The sequence below is a fragment of the Apus apus genome, chromosome 1, assembly GCF_020740795.1.
Source record: "Apus apus isolate bApuApu2 chromosome 1, bApuApu2.pri.cur, whole genome shotgun sequence".
NCBI lineage: Eukaryota > Metazoa > Chordata > Aves > Apodiformes > Apodidae > Apus > Apus apus.
In genome coordinates, this window is record NC_067282.1 from 152,978,110 (window position 1) to 153,000,729 (window position 22,620).

The window sequence follows — 22,620 nt, forward strand, 5'->3', positions numbered from 1 at the left end:
GGAAAGGTGTCAGGAGCAGGGAAGTGAGAGCAGTGGCAAAGAAGTGCTGGGATGGGGGAGGAGAGAATGTGCACAGGTTCGCTTGTAATTAGGAGTTTTGAACTTTGAACGAAGTTAATTAACAATGAAACTTCTGACTGAATGATGCAGATTGTGAAGACCGGCTTTGTCAGCAGCTGAAATTAATTACAGGCTCAGGCACAGGGAAAAGGAGGGGGTGAAGGATGCGGGGAAGGGGAGGCATCACTGAAAGAAAGACGATAAACCTGGCTGCAGGCTGTTGCCGTGGTGACAGAGGCAGTCACTGTGGTTGACAGCGGTGACACATTGAAAGCAGCAGGTACTTCTAATTACCCCCTCCACCGACCCAAGCAGGGAGCAACCCCTCCCAGCTCAGGGCAGGAGATGTTCCCTTCTCCTCCTCGCACTTTCTTCCTCTTCCCTGCAGGTTGGATGTGCCTTTTCAGAGTTCCTGCCCGCTCTGAAAAGAAAACCATGGGGCAGCAGCTTTTCCTAATGTCACTTTAATAGCCTGGGAGCAGCCAGTGATTCAGCAGTATCCTCGAGAAGCCTTGGCAGTGCTGGCAAACTTTCAGAGAGCTGGTATCCAAAAAGCAGAGGAGGAGAAACTGAGTGCAGCCAGCCACAGCTTTTTGAGCAAGATGATGAGGGCCTCGTACATCTGGCCCAAATTGCAATGTTTTTGGGAGTGTTCATTGCAGTTGGCTAAGTTTTGTGCTTTGAGGTCTCACCAGCTGCCCAAAGGCACCCTGCCCTGGTCTGTGTGCCCTGGGAGGGGGTACTGCAAGGGGAGCAAAGGGAGCATCCTGAACACCCACACACTGCTGGTGCTGCTGCTGCTGAAGCATGTGCACAAAAGTGTAGATCTGTATGAAATAAACCCCTGACTTTGAGCCTCTTTGCCTGAACTTGGCTGCAGACAGAGAGTACTCCCTGCCCTCTGTGTCTCTCAGCTCATGCTGTGTTTTCTGTGTGCTTGCTGAAGAATAATAACAACAACAATAATAAGGCTTTTAAACCAATTTCTGCTTTCCAATTTTTATATATTAATTTCATCCAGGGCTGTTCTAAGCACCTGACTCAGTCAGTACCTCTCCTGTTTACCTTATGCCCAGGGAGAAGGACTTTTGCAGCCGTTGGTTCAGCCCACACTGAAACTCTCTTGGTTCCTCAAAGACTGTTGTTCTGTCATTCTGCACTGATCCTTCTGTCAGGGCTTCACTGGCCCTGCTTTTCCAGTAGTTGTCAAAGCACCTGCTGCAAAATGGAGAAGCTGAGAGAGCTGGAAGTGCTCAGCCTGGGGAAGAGAAGGCTCAGGAGGATCTTCTCCATGTGTATAAATACTTGATGAGAGGAATAAAGGAGACAGATTTGCTCAGTAGTGCCCAGTGACAGGGCATAGGCAATAGAAACAGCCTGAAACATGGGATATCCCATTTAAATGTAAGAAAACACTTGTTCAGTGTTTAGATAGCCAAACACTGCAGCAGGTTGCCCTGAGAGATTCCGGTGCCTTCATCCTTGAAGGTACCCAAAACTCACCTGGCTGCAACACTGAGCAATCTCCTGTAGCTGATGCTAATTTGAGCAGAGAGGGTTTGGACAAAATGAGCTCCACAGGCCTCTCCTAACCTCAACTGTTCTGTAGTTCTGTCAAAGATGATGCTGAACAGATTAAGTCTGGAAGAGAATGGCAGTCTTACCTGAGAAGCCTGTGGGAGCTAATGGAAACCTCTCCAGTTGCTTTCCTGGGCTTTGGATCAGGCGGTTAAAGAAACATGTAAGAGAGAGAAAGGTGTAAAGTTGAAGTGGTGCTATGTAGACCTCTGAGGGCAAACATTTTACTCATGCCCTTTTGATGTATTCCTCTCAAAAAAGGCTTTGGGTTTTGAAGGTTACGTTGAGGTTGGGCTCCATCTGCTTTACTTTGTGCTTTGGATTCCTTACTGAGGGATAGTGATAACACATTCTGGAAATCACCTCATAGCATGATTGACACAGTAGAGCTGATGCCCTGCTCTTGTTTGATTTTGCAGCTGAAGGCAGCTCACTGAAAACCAGGTGGGGGAGAAGAGAAAGAATTAATAATCTTCTAGATCAGATTGTGCAGGTTAGTCATGAATCACTGTCAGAGAATAAGCACAGAAGAGTTGCTCAGAGCAAACCACAGACGACAAATGTCTTTGAGAAGTGGCCAGAGGTATAAGCCACCATTTTGGATTAAGTTCTTCAGGGACTCCAAAGGGGTGGGTTGTACTTTAAATGGATAATTTGTTGGATCTGTTATTTAAAAAAAAAAAGAAAACTCTGAAAATAGAATCTGAGCAGATATGTTTATGTGGGGTCTATTAAAATACCAAAGAAGGTTGGTGTTCTACCAGAGGTTGGAGGTCCATTCTCATTATATCTACATCACTGTTTTGCAATACAAAACCTGGAAAGATATCACAGAAACATGCCTGCTTTTAGAGCCAAAATACTGTATATGAGTTCTTGGATAAGTGTGTATCAGGTCTTAAGATTTCTTCAGAAGGAAAGAGATGGTGAGAAGGAGGCAGGTAGAGGGTGTGGAGAGCACAGAGAAGGTCACACAAATACAGCATTGTTACCCTCTTCTATAATATATAAATGAAGTAGCACTTGATGAAATGAAAAGGCAACAAATTAAAAAGAAAGAGGAGGAAACAATTTTTAATGTAAACTATAATTAGGCAGTGTAGCTCACGGCTGCCAACTATTATCGAAGCACATATTTTAGTAAGATTATCGACAAAGGATTCAAATGAATAAGCAAAGCATCTGCAGGGACACCAGTGTAGCTGAGAAAACAATTATAAGGACTATCAATCCTCATGCTTTAGGGCACAAACACATCACCAGCTGGGGTCAGAAACACAATTTCCCCCCACAGTTACTGAACAACTTAATTAGGCACATTGTGGAGTTTTATCCAGCATGGGTCACTGCTGGAAGCAGAATAGCAGATTAGTTGGACCATTGACCTGTTCCAATATGGCAGCTTTATCTCCAGGTTTCTCTTAGAAGGCAAAAGGGAGACTTCTAGCTTTGTGTCGTAACCACTTCCTAGAAGGGCAATAATCACTAGACACACACGGAGTCAGCTGTCCATTTTGATTTAGATCCCTAGATTTTAGAGATATCTGCTGCATTTGAGTATAGGGCACCATGGACAGTCTTTTCCATGTATTTGGAAGGCTGAGTAAACCAATGGGAGAGGACAGAGCATGTGTTTAACTATGGCTTGTATAAACCTTAGGCCTTTGTGCTGCCTCTACTTTCCCGTTTTTTAGAGTTTTGGCTTAGTCAAGGAGTGGTGTAATGAGGAACTGGGGGAGAAAAACGTAAGAATATGATAAATTTGCCTACTAGCTGTTACTTCCCTTAATCTTCCTATTTTGTCAGCCCAAGCCTAGAGCAAGATTATCTCAGCCATGATGCTTTTACAGAAGTTTTTCTTGACTCTTTTCCACCTGGTTTGAGTGTGTCAGCATGATGGTGATTTTGTTAAACTGTGTCACCCTGGGGATGTACCAGCCATGTGAGGATATGGACTGCCTTTCTGACAGGTGTAAAATCTTGCAGGTAAGCAGACTTACTTCTCGGTGTGATGGTGCCTCAGTCCAAGTCACAAATTTTCACACATGCTTTCCTTCAGCGTGTGGGCAACACCTTCCCAGACAGGTTGGCAAGAATGTTCCTGGCAGTAAGCTATCCTGTTGTAAAATGGCAAGAGCTCGCTCTGAGGAGGGGAGAGGTATGAGAAAGAGACAATGCATGAAGTCTGCCTGTGACCATACCATATAGAACAATTGCTAACCTGGTCTGGTCCTGTGCATAAGCAGGGTTTTCTGACATAGACAGCTACAAGATACACTGCTCAGAGGTAATCTAGGGAAAAATAACTAAGGTTATAAGAAATAAATAAGGTTATGACATCCAGGCAGGAGAGAATAGCAGCTCCCAATGCGTTTCCTACTCTGTTGAGGAGCAAGGGTATTACTGAGTCCACAGGTAATGTGGCATTCAGGATTCCCAAAGGAAGAAGAAATAAAAGGCATGTCAAGGAGGGCCATGGGTACATCTAGTCTATGAATGCACTAGCTGTGCTTGCTATTTACCCAAAGAGAAGGTGACATGCAAAGGTGTTCATCTACAGCATAGCTGAGGCTGTGATGTTCAGATACCTGAAGCCTCCATCTGTGATTGGTATGTGCTGCCCAAGCTGTGCATGAAGCTGCAGTATGTCCTTAGCTGGGGCATTTGCAGCAGGGTGAGGAGGAATCTCTGCTGGGAGACCTTGGAAGGATGGTGCTTCCCTAGACAGGTTTGGACCTGCTGATGCTGAGCCAACACCTTTCAAGTCTATGTGAGAAGTCTGAATCTACATCAATTGTTTCACCCATAGGAGGGGGGGAGGAAAAAATTCCTTGCTTACTTGATCAGCAGGAAGCTGTGATGCTGGGGCTGCATGGAAGAAGCTTTTCCAGCCCTGTCTCTAATTCATTTTCAGATGTATGGAGATTTGTATTTATCTCATATTCTATGTTTTGAAGTCCAAGGCTGAGAATGCTTATCAGGCATGTTCTGTTTGACAGGTATTTGATGATTTCATCTTCATCTTCTTTGCCATGGAAATGGTCTTAAAGATGGTGGCCTTGGGGATCTTTGGCAAGAAATGTTACCTTGGAGATACTTGGAACCGGCTGGATTTCTTCATCGTCATGGCTGGGTAGGTTGATAGTTTCTGGTTTTATTTATTCTATGTTTGCTAAAGTCTTGCATGGAACAGAAATGATGTAACTGAGAGGAAAGTTTCCACTCTGGTGCTACTCTGGTACATCTGCTGAACTGGCATCAGACATGTTGGGTTTATCAGTCTATGCAAGAAACAGGAGACAAGGTAGCTTAGTTCCCTGGCTGATGTGCAGCCACCTATCTCACACAACTTCAATAGAGGGTGTTCATTTGTACCAGCTAGCCTAGAAACTTTATTTTTTTAAAATGTCTGAGTGGAAGAGATGTGTAACCTTTATGAGAACCAAGCTTGCTTCTCTGTTTCCAGCAGCAGTGTTTCAAAGGTAGGAATGTAATTTTTAGTTACTCTGGGCTTTTTGTCTTTGCATTGCACTGGCCTTACCCACAGCAGTATTGGGATGAGTTGACGTTTGAGTGTTTTTTACAGCAAAGTTGCTATGGTGAAGTTCTGATTTCCCCTCTGCATGTATGAAGTAGAAAGCCTACCCACATTTGCCTATTGAATCAAGGTCAGGCTTGATGGGGCTCTGAGCAATCTGTTCTAGTTGGAGATATCCTTGCTTTTATTGTAGGGGAGTAGGACTAGATGACCTTTATAGGTCCTTTCCAACCCAATACATTCTATGATTCTTTAATCAAAACAAAATGTCCATCTCTAATACTAGTGGACGTGTGTGTTTTCTGAATTTGGCTATTTTGAGTTAGATTGCCTCGTGGAATAGTACAAAAAAAAATAAAAGTAAGGAACACCCACTTTCCTCTTCCTCCTCCCAGCAAGAATTACCAGCATTCTCTGTCACCTGGAACTGCATGTATTACTGACTGAGCCAGCAGTGAGTTTGAGCTTGCTTTGCAGAGTTTTCCCCTGTGGTGTGGAGCAGCACTGTCTGTATATTTGCTTTTGACACAGTTCTTCTACAGCAAGACTTGAAAGTTGTTCCCTTTGGAGGGCCATATAATTGTTTGCTTCTGCAGGCAGCAGAGTTTTTTCAAACTTGTTTCAGTTGTAAAAGTTTGAAGGCTGACTCTCAGCCAGCTTGTGCATGAAAGGAGGACAGGTAGATGAAAGCTGTAGCTTTTTCTGAAGTAAGGCAACATACACGAGATAGGAAGACCTCTCTTGTGGCTGAACATGCTGTGATTAGCATCTGATTTAAAATGGCCTGGCACGGGGACTGTGAGTTCATCAGGAAATACTAAGACACCTGACATGTGGTGAGAAAAGCCAGACTGGTTTATGTTCTAACCCAAGCTCCTGGTGGCAAAATTGCTGGTGACTGATAACTGGATGCAGGGAAAGTGACACCCCACCATAGCAGCCTTTCAGGGGGAAAGGGATGAACAGGGGAGTTTGAAAGAGGGACACTGGGGTCCATGATGCTCCTCCGTACAGGGGATGTGCTATGGTATGCTGGGAGGAAGGCCCTGCTGCATGTGGGCATGGGGTCACTGGTGTGTGAGGGAAAGGCTCAGGAACTGAGGATCTTGCTCTGCCTGGTGTTTCTGCAGGCATGGTATGTGAGTGGTGCTGTCTGGAGACATGAAGAAATCAGTGGGGAGATGCTAAATGAGAGTGACCTCAAGTGCTTACTCTGTGCAGGAAAAAAGTGAGATTCGTGCTGCCTGAATGAGAAGAGAGTGAACCCACAGAGTCACAGACTGGTTTGGGTGAGAAGGGACCTTAAAGATCATCTTGTTCCAGCCCTCCTGCTGTGGGCAGGGACACCTCCCATCAGATCAGGTTCCTCCAAGCCCCATCCAACCCGGTCCTGAACACTTCCAGGGAAGGGGCAGTCACTAGGCCAGTGTCTCTCCACCCCTAGGGGGAAGAATTTCTTCCTAATGTCCCATGCTGCCTGTGGGCAGATGTTGTTGGACTCCTTGACACCCGGTTCAGGGTCTGCTGAATGTGCCCTACTTTCCTTCCACACCAGCACAGAGACCTAGCCCAGCTAAAGGGAGAAGTGGTTCCTTGCAAAGCATCTCCTCACCCTAATTGTACCTGCAAAAACCCCTGCCCCTTCTCAGTCCCATCTCACTCACCCCCACACAATGGGAGAGCTCACAAGGAAAAGCAGAAACCTCTCTGAGCTGCCCATTTCCTTCTGTCGCCATTGCTGGCACAAATTTGAGGAAAGAGAGTCTTTTGTGTATCTGATAGCAGTACTAGGAAAAAAGTTCATATCTGAATTCCTTTCAATGCCAAGGAGAGACAGAATCAACTCCTAAGATATAAAATAATCAGTGTGGAGGATTTTTCATTTCGGGTCTAAAACTGAAAGAAATTTGTTTCATGATTTCTATACAATCGTTCTCATGAGGTGTCAGGCTGAAATGATAGTAATCTCAGAATATCTGATCTCAAAAGACTTCTGCTAAAGAAAGATTTTTCCATTTTGTTATATAGAACTAATGACTATATAATGTATTTCGAGTTATAAAAGCTTGTGGTTATTAATTCATTATTCTTTGAATTTCATTAAAATTGTCTGCACTGTTTAAATCAAATTCAAGGCTCAAACTTGCCCTTACAGGGTGAAGGCTTTTATTTAACCTCAAATTTAAGCCCCAAGCTTTATCTTGCTTGGTCCCACACCTTGATCATGGCTTCAGCTTGCTCTGGGTCCAGATGCTGCTTTAACCTTCTGACTAAGAAAAGACATCCTGCATTATGTCTTGCATGTTTTATCCATGCCAGGGAATTAGATCCTGATCAGAGGCTAATAAGTTTTCTCTAAGGGCTTTCTCCTTTTCATAGTCCTGGACTTTCATTCCTGCACGGAAGGTCATAAATTTGGCTCTCAAGAAAATGTTGGGAAGTAATGCACTGCCTAGAATAAGTGCAGTTTCACTCAGTTACAAGGATAAGGACTGTACTTCCCAGCCCCTTTCTCCTCCCTTCTCCCTTCCCAAATAAACACCAACAAGGCAGCAGAAGTTGGAAGAATAAGCCGAGGATGAAAAAGCAAAGTGCAGGAAAGGGACCTCTCTGTCAGGTGTTCCAGGGCAACTGAGGTACCTCCATCTGGCTGGCAGCATGTTTTATCAAAGAGCACAATGACAATTTGCTGCTGTTGCCCCAGACTGTGTATTGTGGTTACATAAACCATATATTCATGCATTCATTTGTAGTTTTCTCCTCACTTCTTGGGAAGCCAGAAGCCATAGTTTTAGTTAGCTGGATTCCCTCATGTGCCCCTGCCCTGCTTGCCCCTGCTCCCCACGCAACCCAGCAGCTCAAGGAGGAAGACTCTATTGTCACTAAAAATGTTCAGTTTCCATGGTGATACGAGCTGACATCACCAGAACTTTATCCCTTCTTGCACACTCCCTCTCCCAACCACCTTCAACATGTTTTTTTTCAGAAAGGATTAAAAAACAACTCAAAACAGCAGTCCTAAGTCAACACTCTCCTTCATTGTCCCCCTCGGAACTCCTAAAACCAAGAGAGGTAATTTGGATTGAAGAATGCTGATGCCCTTCTGCTCACAAGCAACTGGGACTGCAGATTCAGCTTATGCTCCAGTTCCCAACTGCTTACTGGCAACAGGAGGTTGCAGGTTCCCAGACGTTTGGCAGACTTGTGCTCCTCACCAGCTGTCCTGGTGGGAGTCCTGCTTCCCCTGCGTTTGTGATTAGGTCTCATCTGTCATCGTTTGTTTCCTACAGTGATGGGTGCATTTTGAGAGCTTGATCTGAGGCAACTTAAAGTTGAGAGCCTGCAGTGTTTTTGAAGCTGAGATAATGCAAACACTGATCATATTGGAAATGTCAGCCAGTGTCTATACATGCGTGAATTTTGGAGAAGAGTTGCTTATTTCTGGGCTAGCACTCATCAACTTTAAGCTAGGCAGTTCTCTAGCAAAAGAAGAGTGAGCAATTTCTCCTGCTTGCTCTGTGCTGTGAAGCAGTTGTGTTCACGAGCTGTTGGAGATGCCGCCATTGTCCCTCTGGGTAGGGAGATGTTCCTTTACATGACTCTGTCCTGAGGGTCCCCATGCAAGGAGTGAATTCATGTAACCTGCCTGGCTTTGGGGACATTAATTTCACTAAGGGGGTGGTTGTTCTGCCTGTCCTGAGCCAAGTGCTGTAATTAATGGTCTGTGGTGGGAATTACATCTGTCTCTGCCCTTTTCTGCAGCATCCCTATGACGTGTTCTGATGTCCTTTTTCTGTGTGTAAATAGGTCGGTAGCAAAGGGGGAGAGACTTCACTTCGTGGCTGGGGGGGATGATTCTGATCACAAGTATGTGCCCAAAATAAGTCCAAAATCTTTCCTTAACTACTTGCTTCTTGGAGTCCAATGACTGAAGAGAGACTGGTCTGTCTTCAGAGAATGCCCTGTCTTTGCCTCTCTCAGTTATCATGCTGGAGCTTGCCATGTAGATCTCATAACCTGTGCTCAAATTCCATCCTGATCTTGCCTTTAATGAGAGGAATAGCATGGCTGGTATATTTTGGCAATTTAAGATATACTTGCATGTTTTTTTTAAAAGCTTTTAAAAGTTGTGGACATCACAACAAGACACAGTACTTTGTGTAGCTGTTCCAGTGCCTTCAATGGTAATACTGTTTCTCTATTCCAGCCTGAAATGTATTAGTTCGTACAGCCAAGCATTGCAGTAGCCCATCTTAATCAATCACAGCATTTTCCTGTCGAATCATTCAGCTGCTTTCACCATTGGCTCCAGACTCAGTTGGTTGGGGTTTTTTCCTCTTGTCTCCTTTTCTGAAGTCAGAAAATCCCTTCCTATAAGTAGGAACAGCATACTTTGTTCCCAGATGTATGCTGTTCCATTTGTTCACACTGGAATACATATTATTTGCATTTTCAAAGCAGTGCATACTGTTCTGTGTCGCTGACTTGTCTTCATTTCTTTTCTGTTCTCCCAAAAATATGCTTCAGCTGCAAAACATCAGTGATTTTTAAAAATGATTATTATTATTTGCTAGGTTGTGATAAATAAATAAAGAACAGAGTGGCAAGAATTGTGCATTGCAGAAGTACATCTACTCACAAATGAGTTCCCACTTACTGTTGTATGTGACGTTTATTACTTAGCCAGTTTTTATCCAGCTAATGTATGTCATGATGATTTCATATCATTCCAGCCATATCAACATAATCAATTGTGTGAACCAGACTTGTAATTGCATAAGAAATTATGGCACATTAGTTTAATGATGTCTGTTTTTCCTTAAACCTGTATTGGTCATGGTTAATTTTATTATCCACCTTTAATCTGTAACCTATCAAAGCTGTATGTTGGTGATTTCATTACTGTACTGTGGTCAGCATCAGTCCAGTCAGCCTATTGAGATCCCTGTGTTTCTAAAGTACTGGCACAACATCAGAATTTCTTTGGCCCTTGGAGGTTTTCCCAGTTGTCTGAGACTAATCAAAAATCATCAGTACTGGTCCAGATCTTTTCTGGTCATCTCTTTTAAAACTCTTGGATAGAAAATTTCCAGGCCTGCTTATTGTAGAATATCCCGATTTTGATAGGGATGGCCTAAAATACTTGATCACAGCTGGAGCTGAAACTAGCTCATTATCATCTGTGGTACACACACATCATCTGACCTTCCCCATAGGACCTTTTTTTCATTGAAGTTTTCTGCCTTTTTACACTGTTCATGACAATTCTGTTTTCTTGTTCCAGTGATTAACTTTGTACCATTTTATGTGCTCGTTCAATTCTTCTACAAATTTTCTACAATTGCCATCTCCTAATTTATATTCATTAGTATCAGCTTCTCCCTTGCTGTTACATTGCTGCTTTTGCTTTCACTTGTGCTGTACCATCTATTTAGCCCATTCAGCTTTCTTGTCTCTCTTCAAGCTTCTTGGATACCTGATAAATATTCCTAAACACCACTTGATTGTCATTTGCAGTTCATGAATTAAAATCTTTCTCCTGATCAGTTTGATGCATGACTTTTTCTGTGTGTTTTCAGCTTCATGAATATGTTTTCTCTAATCCACCAAATATCTCTCATACTGTTCATGTCCTTACTTCATTTGTACATTGTACATGTAATCAGGTAGTCCAGCTTTCAAGTTCTGTGATTAAGAAATAAACAAAAAAACCCAAACAGCAGAACAAAAAAAACAAAACAAAAGATAAAGCACCTAATAGAAAAATCTCTGTATCTTCCAGCCTTAAATGCAATATCTTTGAGTTTTAAGGCACATCACTGTAAATGCTGGAAAACTACAGGGAGTTTTGGGTGTCCCCAACACATGTTGCCCAAATTCAACTCTTGCAGCTGCATAAGAGGAGGGTTTTTCTCCTATTATTTACAGATCAATACCGAGAGCTAGTCAGCCTGTTTTATAGTGTGAACTAGACATACCTAATGACATTCATAGGATCATAGATAACTGAGGTTTTAAAGGACTTTTTGAGATCTCCAGTCTTCTTGTTGAAAGGAAGGTCAACAACAAACTCAAGTTAGGTTGCTCAGAGTTGTCCAAGCAAATCTTGAACACCTACACTGACAGAGATTAAACCACCTCTCTGTGCCCTAGCCCCACTCTTGATTTTTCTCTGTAACTAGTCTGAACCTCCTTTCTCTGCTTCAGTTTATGTCTGTTCTGTCTTGTTCTCCTGCCATGCACCACTGTGAAGAGCCTGACTTTATCTCCTTAGTGATCTCCTCCTAGGTACCAAGGAGCTGCTGTTAGATCCCTCCAAAAGGGATCTCCAAGGCCCAGTTCCTCAGCCTTTCTTCACAGTGCTCCATCCTCTGAGCAACTTGGAGACCTTCGACTGGTCTTGGTCCAGTTTATCAACATCTTTCTTGTATTGAAGAGCCCAAAACTGAATATGCTATTTTAGGTGTTTTCTACCAAATTAAAAGCAATTATCCCTTCCCTCATCTACTGGCAGCACTCCTATTGGTGCAGTTTCCAGGAGGAATTTTCTGCTTTATATGGCAGAGAATTAATCCATGAGTATTCATTTCCAAATTGTCATTGATTCCCTGCTAGAAAATGCCATTTTGACAGTATGTGCTACTCCCCCTTCCTAGCCATCCGCTTGACCCTCCCTAGTTAGGCTAAAATAATTGATTTTAATATTCCTTTCATGCAGATCTTCCCACCAGGCTTTCTTAATGCCATTTACTCTGTTTATGCTCATAAAATGAACAATTCCTATTCTCTTTATTACTCAGGCCTCCGGCACTGGTGTAGAGACATAACCGTTTTTCTCCTCTTTACATCTTTTAGTGTCTTGATTAGTTTTGTTCTTGACATGAAGGCTCTGTATGAATTAACTTTTTTCCTAATTTGATCTCTTTCTCCTTGTTCTTCCATTTAATGATCTCTTGACTGGTCTATCTCTCAGTTCTCTGAAAACTAATTCTTCTAATGAAATGCTGGTTAATATTTCTGATTCTTCAGGGGTAGCCTTGTGCTATAAGTCTCCTGCTCTACATGGCTGGCCAGGTCAGCAGTTCATTAGCAGATTCCTCCATCATCTGCTTTTCCTGTTGAGCAGGATGGACCTCTAAGGAGCTCAGCTCATAGAATGGTTTAGATTGGAAGGGACCTATAAATTCATCTAGTTCCAACGCCCCTGCTATGGGCAGAGACACATCCCACTAGACCAGCTTGCTCAAAGCCCCATCAAAAACCTGGCCTTGAACACTGCCAGGGAGAGAGCATCCACGGCTTCTCTCTGTGCAAACTCTCCTAATGTCTCACCACCCTCACAGGAAAGATTTTATTCCTAGCATCTAATCTAAATCCACCCTGTTCCAATTTGAAACCATTCCCCCTTGTCATATCACTACATGCACTTGCAAAATTACCTCCCTAGCTTTCCTGTAGCCCCTTCAGGTACTGGAAGGCCACTATGATGTCTCCCTGGAGCCTTCTCCTCTCTGGGCTGAACAAAATCAACTCTCTCAGCCTGCCTTCATAGCAGAGGTGCTCCAGCCCTCAGGTCATCTTCATGGCTCTCTTCTGGACTCACTTCAGCAGGTCTATGTCCTTCTTGTATTGGGGGCTCCAGAACTGGACACAGTAACACCAGATGGGGTCTCAGAAGAGCAGAGAAGTGGGGGTGAATCACCTCCCTTGACCTGCTGGCCATGATTCTTTTCATGCAGCCCAGGACATAGATGGCTTTCTGGGCTGCAGGAGCACATTGCTGGCTCATGTTGAGCTTTTCATCCACCAACACCCCCAAGTCCTTCTCCTCAGGGCTGTTCTCAATCTGTTCTCTGCCCAGTCTGTAATTGTGCTTGGGACCACCCCAGCCCAGGTGCAGGACCTTGCACTTGGCTTTGTTGAACTTCATGAGGTTCCCATTGGCCCACCTTTCAGGCCTGTCAGGGTCCCTCTGGATGACATCCTTTCCCTCCAGTGTGTCGACCACATGACACAGGTTGGTGTCGACAGCAAATTTGCTGAGAGGGCACTCGGTCCCATTGTCCAAGTCACCAACAAAGATCTTAAACAGCATTAAAAGATGATAACAACTGAAAGTTGTTAATAGCTGGATATTTATATCATCATCTTCAGAAGTTGGCTGTAATCTGTGGTATATAATGGTAAAAAAACCAATTAATTTCAAAATACAACATCATAGGCAAATATTGTCCTGGAAGTTTGAAAACCTTCTTAGGTTTGCTTTTTAAAATACTGTTTCACTTATAGTATAGCAGCACAGCTGTCCTGTGATATCTTAATTTCTCTTCTAAAGCATCCTTTCCTTTCTGAGTAGTTATGCAGCCTTTGGAGAGGGTTTTCTGGCATCTCTGTAAAGCTGTAGCCCTTTAGGTTGAATAGAACATTTCTTCTCACTCGCTGTGCCTTTTAGCTAGTTGCTTCTTCAGGAGTGCTTTATGCAGCTTCCACACTGGGAGTCTGGAAAGGATTATTTTTATTAACTGAGATGATGATTAGTAGTAGTAGTAGTACCACCTTTTCTCTCTGACAGTTATCTCGTGTCCATGATTTCTTGTTCCCCTTATTCCTTAGATGTTGCATCCTTTCTTACATAAACCTGCAGTGATGCTGCTCCTTAAATCCAGCCATTGAACCCTTTGCAGCCCTGTTCTTGCCGTGCTGTGCAGCCTCAGTGTATGTACATCCAAACAGCAACTTGCTCTTTACTAGAGAGCCACCAGTTTACACTTTACAGCCCCAGAATTATTCCCCTGCATTTCAGCCCAGGAAAGGGGGCTGGCAGCTCTCTGAAGCATGAGAAGTATCAGCCCCAGCACCGCACCCCCCCCCCCCCCCTCAAATTCTTGCCCATTCCCAGGAAACAAAACTGGCACCACGCACTGCCCTGCCAGGGAAGATGCTGCTTAGCTTGAAGCCCACTGATTAGCTTTTATCTTGCAAGGCAGGGAAGTGTGTTGCCAATCTTCTGCTTTCTCTTTGCTTTTAATTTACTATGGTCCTTCAGGGACCTGGCCAACATTTGCATAGTTATGACTTTAAAATCTCAGACCATTAAATACTTATTAGCAGCAGTGTAAACAGCAGAATGCTTAGAAAATCCTGGTTAGCTAGTCTTCAGTGCTGGATGAAAGTTTCTATAACATTATGGGAAGTTAAATAAAACTGTAATAAATACAGCAATTAGGTGTTTCAAGCAGTGATCAGATAAAGATGGAAACCAGCAAGCAGCAGGCTAAATAGCATCTTAACCAAAAGTAGAAATACCAGATTCATAGCCCTCCCCCTAACATGCACTCACTTTTTCCTCCTTAATGATACTAATTATTTAATTTCCTTTCTCCTAGTAAAACTATCCATAGATGTGCAACATATTGAAATGAAAGGAGTCATCAAAATGAAATGAATCACAGCAGAGAAGAATCAAAACAAGAAGGCAGTGATACCTTCTGTGTTATGTGTATTTTTCAATTATTGCCTCTGATTTTTTGCCTCCTTAAAAGCTAATTCCCTACCATATTAATACTTAGCTTTACTTAAAGAAAAAAGAAAAAGGCAACAAAAGCAAGTTTGCAGAACCTAAATGCAGACACCGTTCTCTTTTGCTATTTTGTTTCTACTAAGCAATGAAATACAGGGCTCATAGCCTGTGCTCAGACTCCTAGTTTTCAAAAGTGAGGCCCTGTCGCTCATCTTCAGTCATCAGAGCTTGGTGAGTCCCTCTGGCTTTTTTTTAATCACAGTGTGAAACCCTGCTTATGTCATTTCCTATCATGTCTCCAAAACTATTAGGAAACTCTGATGTTTTCTCTTAGTACAGAGTTTGGAGAGAAATCTGAGTGTTCAGGGGTGTGAAATAATTACATTCATGGCAGTGAGGGACCTGTCTCACAGGCTCTGGAAGCTTTCAGTAAGATTTTGCTTGAAGTGCAATTAAAAAAACCCAAAAAAGTAAAAAAGTTTCACACTTGTGAGGGGGACCAGTTGCAGGTTATTTTTTTTTAAGAATATGAAGCATCATAGCTCTGGAGCTGACTGTGTGATTACTAATTGATCTATCACTCCACTAAGAGAAATGTCTTACTTTTTACTAACAGAATTGTAACATCTCTAATTATTATATTTTTTTATAAAGGGGCAAAAAAAAGGATGTAATTTTTCTAATCCTTGTTTTACTAGGAAGGGATTTATTTTTTTTTCTTCTAGCTTTCAGCTTTTATGTCATCAGAGAGTTATCTTTTTGGAGCGTGATGAGCTCTAATTTAAAGAGAGATAAGTGGGACTACTTAGCTGAGTACACTGTGGTTTGCAGAGCAATTTAGAGGTCTACTGTGTAATGTCTGGCCACATCCCATATGATGTTATTCCATTGTTTCTATGGTAGGTGTTGAAAGGGGTTCAGGCCACCTACTTAGGGTACATTTTGAAGCCTGGTCCCAGAGGCACCAAACAGCAAAATGTGCAAATGCCTGCACAACTTGCTCTTCCAAGTATATATCAAACGAGCTGATAGTGGGTTCAGTGCTGAGATCTCCCAGGAGCCCTGTGTCTCCTGCACCATGAAGCAGCCCATATCCATATAGGAAAATATCAGGTCCAAATAACCGGCTACCTGAGAGCCAGAGCATCCATGAAGACGTTTTTTGAAGGGCAGTCCATCCATGACTGCAGCCCTGATGTGCCTGGAGGACTGTGCTGGCTTAGCAGACCCCGTGAGGGCTGGTGCCCCATGCTGCCCAAAGCCTCTGCTCCTTCCCAGTGCACCAGTAAAGGATGTGCCTTCTTGCAGCTGTGAGCAAGCAAATGGAAGGGGGGCACAGAACGCAACATAACTTTCTGAGCAGGGAAATGGGAGTACGCAGAGTCTTTAATTTCTGCTGCAGCCCCTGGGACCTTTGGTGGGAAGTAAGGTTGTGGGTCCAGGTGTAGATCAAAAGATGCAGGAATCTTAAAAAATAAGTCCCTTCTGGCTGTCCTGCAGTCCTTGAGTGACGAGGAACTTGTCTGTGTGTGCCTTGTGTTTTTTCTCTCCATTGGTATGGTGTGTCCTGTAGCTGCAGACCTGGGGTAGAAACAGTAGCCATCCTCACTTGCCCAGCAGCAGGCAGGCCTTGTCAAAATCTCCTGGCTCCAATTCTGACATCTCCAGATGGGTCTGTGAGAGATTAGATTAATCCCTTACCGGTGCCTGCCTGCCTACAGCTCTCCTTGTGTACAAGCCAGGGCATGTCCAGCCTTAGCAAGGGCTGGCAGGAGGTGTCCCGAGTGCCACATGTGCCCCATGCTGTGGCTGTACACCTGCATGCTCTTCCTCCTGCCTCCTTGCTGTTGCTCCAATGCTAATGGTCCCTGAAAACCAGGTGACTCTGGGCAGCAGCAAGTGGATTTTGCTGTCTGCCATCCCTTTTTTTAGCACATCACAAATTCAGCTACTAGAGGAGTATGGCCAGCCCTGTTCTCCACTTCCCCTGCCTACTGCTACACCAAGGATCAGAGACTGGGTGCTCAGAATTGCCCTTCATCAGAATGGCTCATTAATATAAGAATATATTGGGACCGTTAGAGGGGACCGCTTGAGTGCATTGTCCAGTGAAAGGACCATCCTTGGTCCTTCCTTGCATTGCAGTTTCAGTCTTTGAAGCCAGAGCAGAGGCAGTGAGACCTTCCTTTCATCCTGGTGTGTACTAGAGGTGGGAAGATTTAGGAGAAATCAGTCTTCCACCACCACCCCAGAGACAGATTGGGAGATTTGAGCTGTGGGATGGTTCACGCATGGCTTACATGTCAGGTGGATGGACACCTTGGTAAATGGAGAGTTGTCAGCTCTGACTTTTGGTGCCAACACCTGAATTCCAGTTTGTGAAATCTGAGGGTCAAATCAAGGAACCAAGGATAGAAAGGTATATTCTTTACACAGCAGACACTGGTTAAGTCAAATTTAGTCGTGGTATGGGTACCCACCAGGTTTAGACCCTGACAAAGCTGAGAAGCTGAAGGAATTCAGAGCACAAAACAACTGAATAATCTGCCTCGGTCAACCCAGGTTGCTCGTAGATGCAAGGACCAAATAAACATCCACAGGCTGGAAAGTCTTAATTTAGCACAGACTGGTAGCAAGCCTGAAATCACAGCTAGGAAGTCACAGCCATGAAGTTTCTGGCTTCGGTGCCAAACCCAAATTTATTTGACAAAGAAATATGAATTGATTAGAATGCAGTTAATTAGATTTCAATTGAAAGGCCCTATCAGAGAAAGGGAATTAGGCAGCTTTTGAATTTGACAAAAACATATTGGCTTTGTGTCATAAGAAAAATACTGCCTCGATATTTTTCATTAATGTTTCCAGAATACATTTTAAATATTATTTTTTGGCTGCTAATTTTCATCAAATAGAAGTTGAGGAGCTAAGATTAGGCAAGTTAATAAGTATTTAATAAAGGTATAAGGAGATGTAAATATGAAGAGGTAAATGATAATGTTTGAACTGTTTTAATCATGGATTTCATTGAACATAATTGCGAGGAAGCTGTTAGCCAGGCACTGCCTAAGTTCATTATCTTGGGTTGCATGTACAGCAAGATAAAGTCTGAATTTTCTGCACTCCTTTCATAGCTTTCATGTTCTTGCTAGCTCTATTCTAAATAGTCTTAGTTTTTATTCCTCCATCCTGCTGGTCAGTCTGCTCTCTCATGACTGGCAGAGAGCCACGCTGACCGTGCAATTCTTCTCTAGTTGGGCAATGAGCGTTGCTCTTCTCCCTTGAGTTTCATTGCTGCTGGCAAAGTAGAGTGTGCCAAGACAGATCTAAGCCCACTCTTGAGCTCGCAGGTGCAGAGGAGCAAAAGAAGTGCCAAGCCATAGCTGATGAAACTCTTCTGCTGTTGTTGAGACCTCATGGGCAGTGAAGGTTTGCGATGCTGGTGGTTTGTGTGCCTTCTTGTCCCCATGTGCTCGCTGTCCGTTCCAGTGGCTTGGCAGAGGATGAAAGAACATCAGCCCAGGAGCTTCCTGGACAGGTACCATGTCCTAACAAATTGCTCATTTGTTCCCTGTGCCAGCCTGGCCTTGTCTCTGTTAAACTCAGAGTCTCTTGTGTGTTCAGCGTAACAGTATCACAGTATCATTCTGGTTGGAAAAGACCTTCAAGATCATAAAGTCCAACCACTACCCTAACTCTGCCATGTCCACCATCAAACCCTGTCTTGACCACCTCCTCCGACGGCCTGGATCACCAAATCCAACTCCTGCCCGAAAACAGGACAACCCCAAAATTCACACCATGTCCCTAAGGGCATTGTCCAAATGTTTCTCGAATATTGTCAGGCTCAGTGCCATTACTGCTTCCCTGGGAAGCCTATTCCAGTGCTCAGCAGACTTACCCGGGCATAGGCTAATGTATATCAGCAAGACAGAGACTAAGTGGGAGGGGGCAGCAGGAAGATCAGTAAGGAAAGGGGCAAAAGGAATAAAGAGAAAGATGGAAGAGGAGAGAAAGGATCAGTAAGGGAATTGAAAGATATGAGGTGAAGTGGAAAAAGATGAAGGAAGAAAAGGCAAGGCACAACTGGAAAAAATGCAAGTTAAGGATGAAAATCAAAATGAGAGGTGGAATTGTTATAGGCAGGCATGAGTCAGGGATGGAGAGAGAGGGAAGGTAGGCAGGAGGTGGGATACCCTGAGAGCAGGGAAGGAGGCAGAGGTTAAGCAGAGAGGCATCCCCCCTGCTTCTGCAGGATGAACCTCATGGTAATGAACCCAGGTGCCCCTTTCCCACCCTGTCAGCCTTCCTACCATGCATCAGCCTTGAGCTATATGGTGCAGGGACAGTGTGTGCGTCATTCCCCTCTCCTCCCAGAAGAGTTTCACATGGAAAGTTTTGAAGAAGCGAATCTCTAGCAAGGGAAGAAGAATTACTGTATAAATTTAATTATCTTGACAGCTCAGTGCTCAAATTCCATCACAGATCAGGAGTTTCACTCTGATCTAGCACAGTTTCAGCTTCCTAACCTGCCCCTGTCCTCGCCCACCCACGCCAGAGGCCGCAAAATACTTCAGCAGTGCCAGAAATGAGCTGTAGTTTCCCTCAGGAGATATGTGTACCCTGTCACGATAAGGGGAAAGGACAGCTCAAAACCACCATGGGCTTCTTTTTTTTCTATATCCTAAGCTTTGACTGCCCCTGGACCTTAAAGAAACTAAGGCTTTTACAAACAAATCATGCTTCAAGTAGCCAAGGAAGAGGGGAGAACTAGATGAAGAGTGGTCAAGTCATGGGGGCTACACTTGCTCATGGCGCTGATCTGCCACAAAGTAAGAACAAGGAGCCCAAGAAGCTCCTGGAGTTTAAAAAGGAGGCAACCATTTTGTACTAGCTTTAATGTTTCCCTGCTCTTGGCTTATGAACACCCAGCAAACATGGTTCCCTTGGTTGCAGATGTGATAAGGATGCAGACAGTGAAAGTCAGGTGCCTGCCTGAGAGTCCAAATAAACACTGTGCACCTAATCCACCATCATAAGATCTTGAGACATAGAGGAAAATGTGAATCTCCTGACATAAATCTGCTGCCAGTTTCTGTCTGATCACTTTTTCCAGTGAGCCCTTTTGACTTTCCATCAACCTGTCACCACATCCACATGTGGCAGTAGCAGGTTGGATACAGCCCAAACCTAGATGGAGTTAAGTGTACAGGGTTTTCAGGCAGTGGGGAACAAGGCTGGCTGGAGAAACATAAAAGCAAAAACAGCTGGGCTGGAAATCCCTGAAATGCTGCAGATGCCCAGAGACTCCAGCAGAGTTGCTTAGAAACCCCATTTCGGTAGAGAAAGGAGGCAACATTTGAATTAATCATTTTTACCTACACAGGAATTATTATTATTATTTTAATCAGTGGAGTTTAATGTCACCATGGTCACCTGCAGAACATCATGGTATGGACCTGGGTATCCTCGTGCAAAGAGAAGCAGGAATATAAGGTGATGCTAAAGCCATCCCTAGGAATGAAAAGATGAGAGTGAGCAACTCTAATGCAAAACTGCACTGGAATTTTGTTGGAGTTGTTTTGGATGTAATTTGCCTGATGACTACAATAGGCGTAACTCATCCGCAGGGATTTAAGCATCCTGGATGTGTGTCTGTTGTTACATCCAAAGACCAGGAGGCTTCAGGAAGAACTGTAGGCAGACGGGGTCTGCTAAGCAAGCCGAAGCCCTGGGGCCTGCTAAGGCTGAGCTCGTTTTTGTTAGAAGTTGCTCTCTGAAAAAGTTAACAGTTGCCCTGCTCTGACCCATTCTTGGGAACAGCCTGCTGTTTTTATTTGCAGACTGATTGACTGTTCAACATTTTTTTTCTAGCTAAACTGGAAAGTAATGGCAGCAAATCTGTGGCCATTGAGGGCTGCAGATAGCTGGCTCCCTAGCTGTCTGAACTGCACAGTTGTAGCTAGGGTAGCATTCATCTTGCTCTGAAAGGACTCACATCCACTACTTTTATGATTATTAATTTTCTAGTGACACATAGACTGTGCCAAAAAGGTGGGAAACTCATTCCATCTAGAAGAGGGCAGTGATCAAAAATCATAGTTAGGGGTTGGAAGGGACCTCTGGAGATCAGAGTCCAACCCCTCTGTCAGAGCAGGACCACTTAGGGCAGGTCACACAGAAACGTGTGCAGACAGGCCTTGAAAGTCTCCAGAGAAGGACACTCCACAACCTCTCTGGGCAGCCTCCTCCAGTGCTCTGGATCCCTCACAGTAAAGAAGTTTTTTCTCATGTTGAGATGGAACTTCCTGTGCTCTAACTTGCATCCATTGGCCCTCATCCTATCACAGTGCACAACTGGAAAGAGATTGGCCCTTCCTTCTTGGCACCCACCCTTCAGATATTTATATACATTAATAAGATCCCTACTCAGTCTTCTCTAGACTAAACAGGCCCAGGTCTCTCAGCCTTTCCTCGTAAGCTAGATATTCCAGTCCCTTAATCATCCTTGTAGCCCTCATTGGACTCTCTCAAGTAAATCCTTGTCTCTCTTGTACTGAGGAGCCCAGAGCTGGACACGATACTGCAGATGTGGTCTCACTAGGGCAAAGTAAAGGGGAAGGAGAACCTCCCTTGACCTGCTGGACACAGTCTTCTTAATGCACCCCCAGATACCATTGGTCTTCTTGGCCACAAAGGCACATTGCTGCCCACCAGGACTCCAAGCTCCTTCTCCATGGAGCTGCTTTCTAGCAAGTCAACTCCTAATCTGTACTGGTGCATGTTGTTGTTCCTCCTCAGGTGCAGGACTCTACACTTTTTCTTGTTGAATCTCATTAGGTTCCTCTTTGCCTGTCTCTCCAGTCCATCCATATCTCACTGAATGGCTGCACAACCTTCTGGTGAATCAGCCAACCCTCCCAGTTTGGTATCATTAGCAAACTTGCTGAGGATACACTCTATCCCCTCATCCAGGTTGATGAAGATGTTGACCAGGACTGGACCCAGCACTGATCCCTTGGGAACATTACTAGCTGCAGGTCTCCAGCTGGACTTTGTGCTATTGATCACCACCCTCAATTCATCTCACTGTCTGCTCTTCTCTCCCACATTTCCTGAGCTTGCTTATGTGAATGTTACAGGAGATAGTGTTAAAAGCCTTGCTAAGTTCAAGGTAGACTACATCCATTGTTCCTCTGGCATCTGCCCATTCAGTCACACCATCATAGAAGGTTATCAGATCAGTCAAACATGATTGCTGGACATGTGCACCTGATTAATTTTACTCTCATTGTAATGCCAGCAATGTGGCTGTAGCCACAAGAGGGGAAAACTCAAATGTTTGTAAACAGAGTTTATATTTTTGAATTAATTTTACATGGCTGAGTCTAAAATAAGATGTCACCTCCGCCCACTGATTTAATCTCAGCCCTAGCCCTGTGCTGTTCTCCAGCACTCAGTTTCTGTGAAGGTCATGTTGTTTTTCAGGACTTCTCATTCAATCACTTGCAGTTCAGAAAAGACCACTTCTTGAAATTAGATGTAATTTGGGGCTATTTGGTTATTTGACATCTGACATAGTGTGTCTCTGGTTATTCTGCTACTGCTCAAAAATATTTTTTTTTGCTTTCTGAGGTCTGACCTCAGCCCAGTGCTCTCAGGAACGTGGGTTTTTTTAGGAGAGGAAAGGAAGTTCTATGGGACTTCACCACGCATGGAGACCTTTATGTTCCTGTGCATGACCTGCCCCTTATAACAGGCTGCAGCATAGGGACTCCTTCAGATGTGAAGCTGCCCGTATGTGTCAAGTCTTTGTGCTGTGAAGAGATGTTAGCCCACATCCTGGGAGCAGTACAGCCATGTCCATGCAGTGCTTTTCCTGTAACCATAGTTCCGAAGTTTTGGCAGGTTTGTCTAATTCTGGTGC

The 22,620-nt window shown here is 44.0% G+C and overlaps 1 protein-coding gene across 6 annotated transcripts in view; it reads left to right on the plus strand.

Moving 5' to 3' along the window:
* CACNA1I (calcium voltage-gated channel subunit alpha1 I) overlaps positions 1-22,620 on the plus strand; it is a 181,589-nt gene that overhangs the window by 77,544 nt on the left and 81,425 nt on the right. For 5 of the 6 annotated variants that reach the window (XM_051627380.1, XM_051627391.1, XM_051627420.1 and 2 more), the window contains one exon: positions 4,638-4,771. In XM_051627380.1, coding sequence (XP_051483340.1) covers positions 4,638-4,771 — 134 coding nt within the window. Of the gene's footprint in view, positions 1-3,450; positions 3,625-4,637; positions 4,772-22,620 lie in introns of those variants that run through there. The other variant, XM_051627400.1, reaches the window with a different exon arrangement.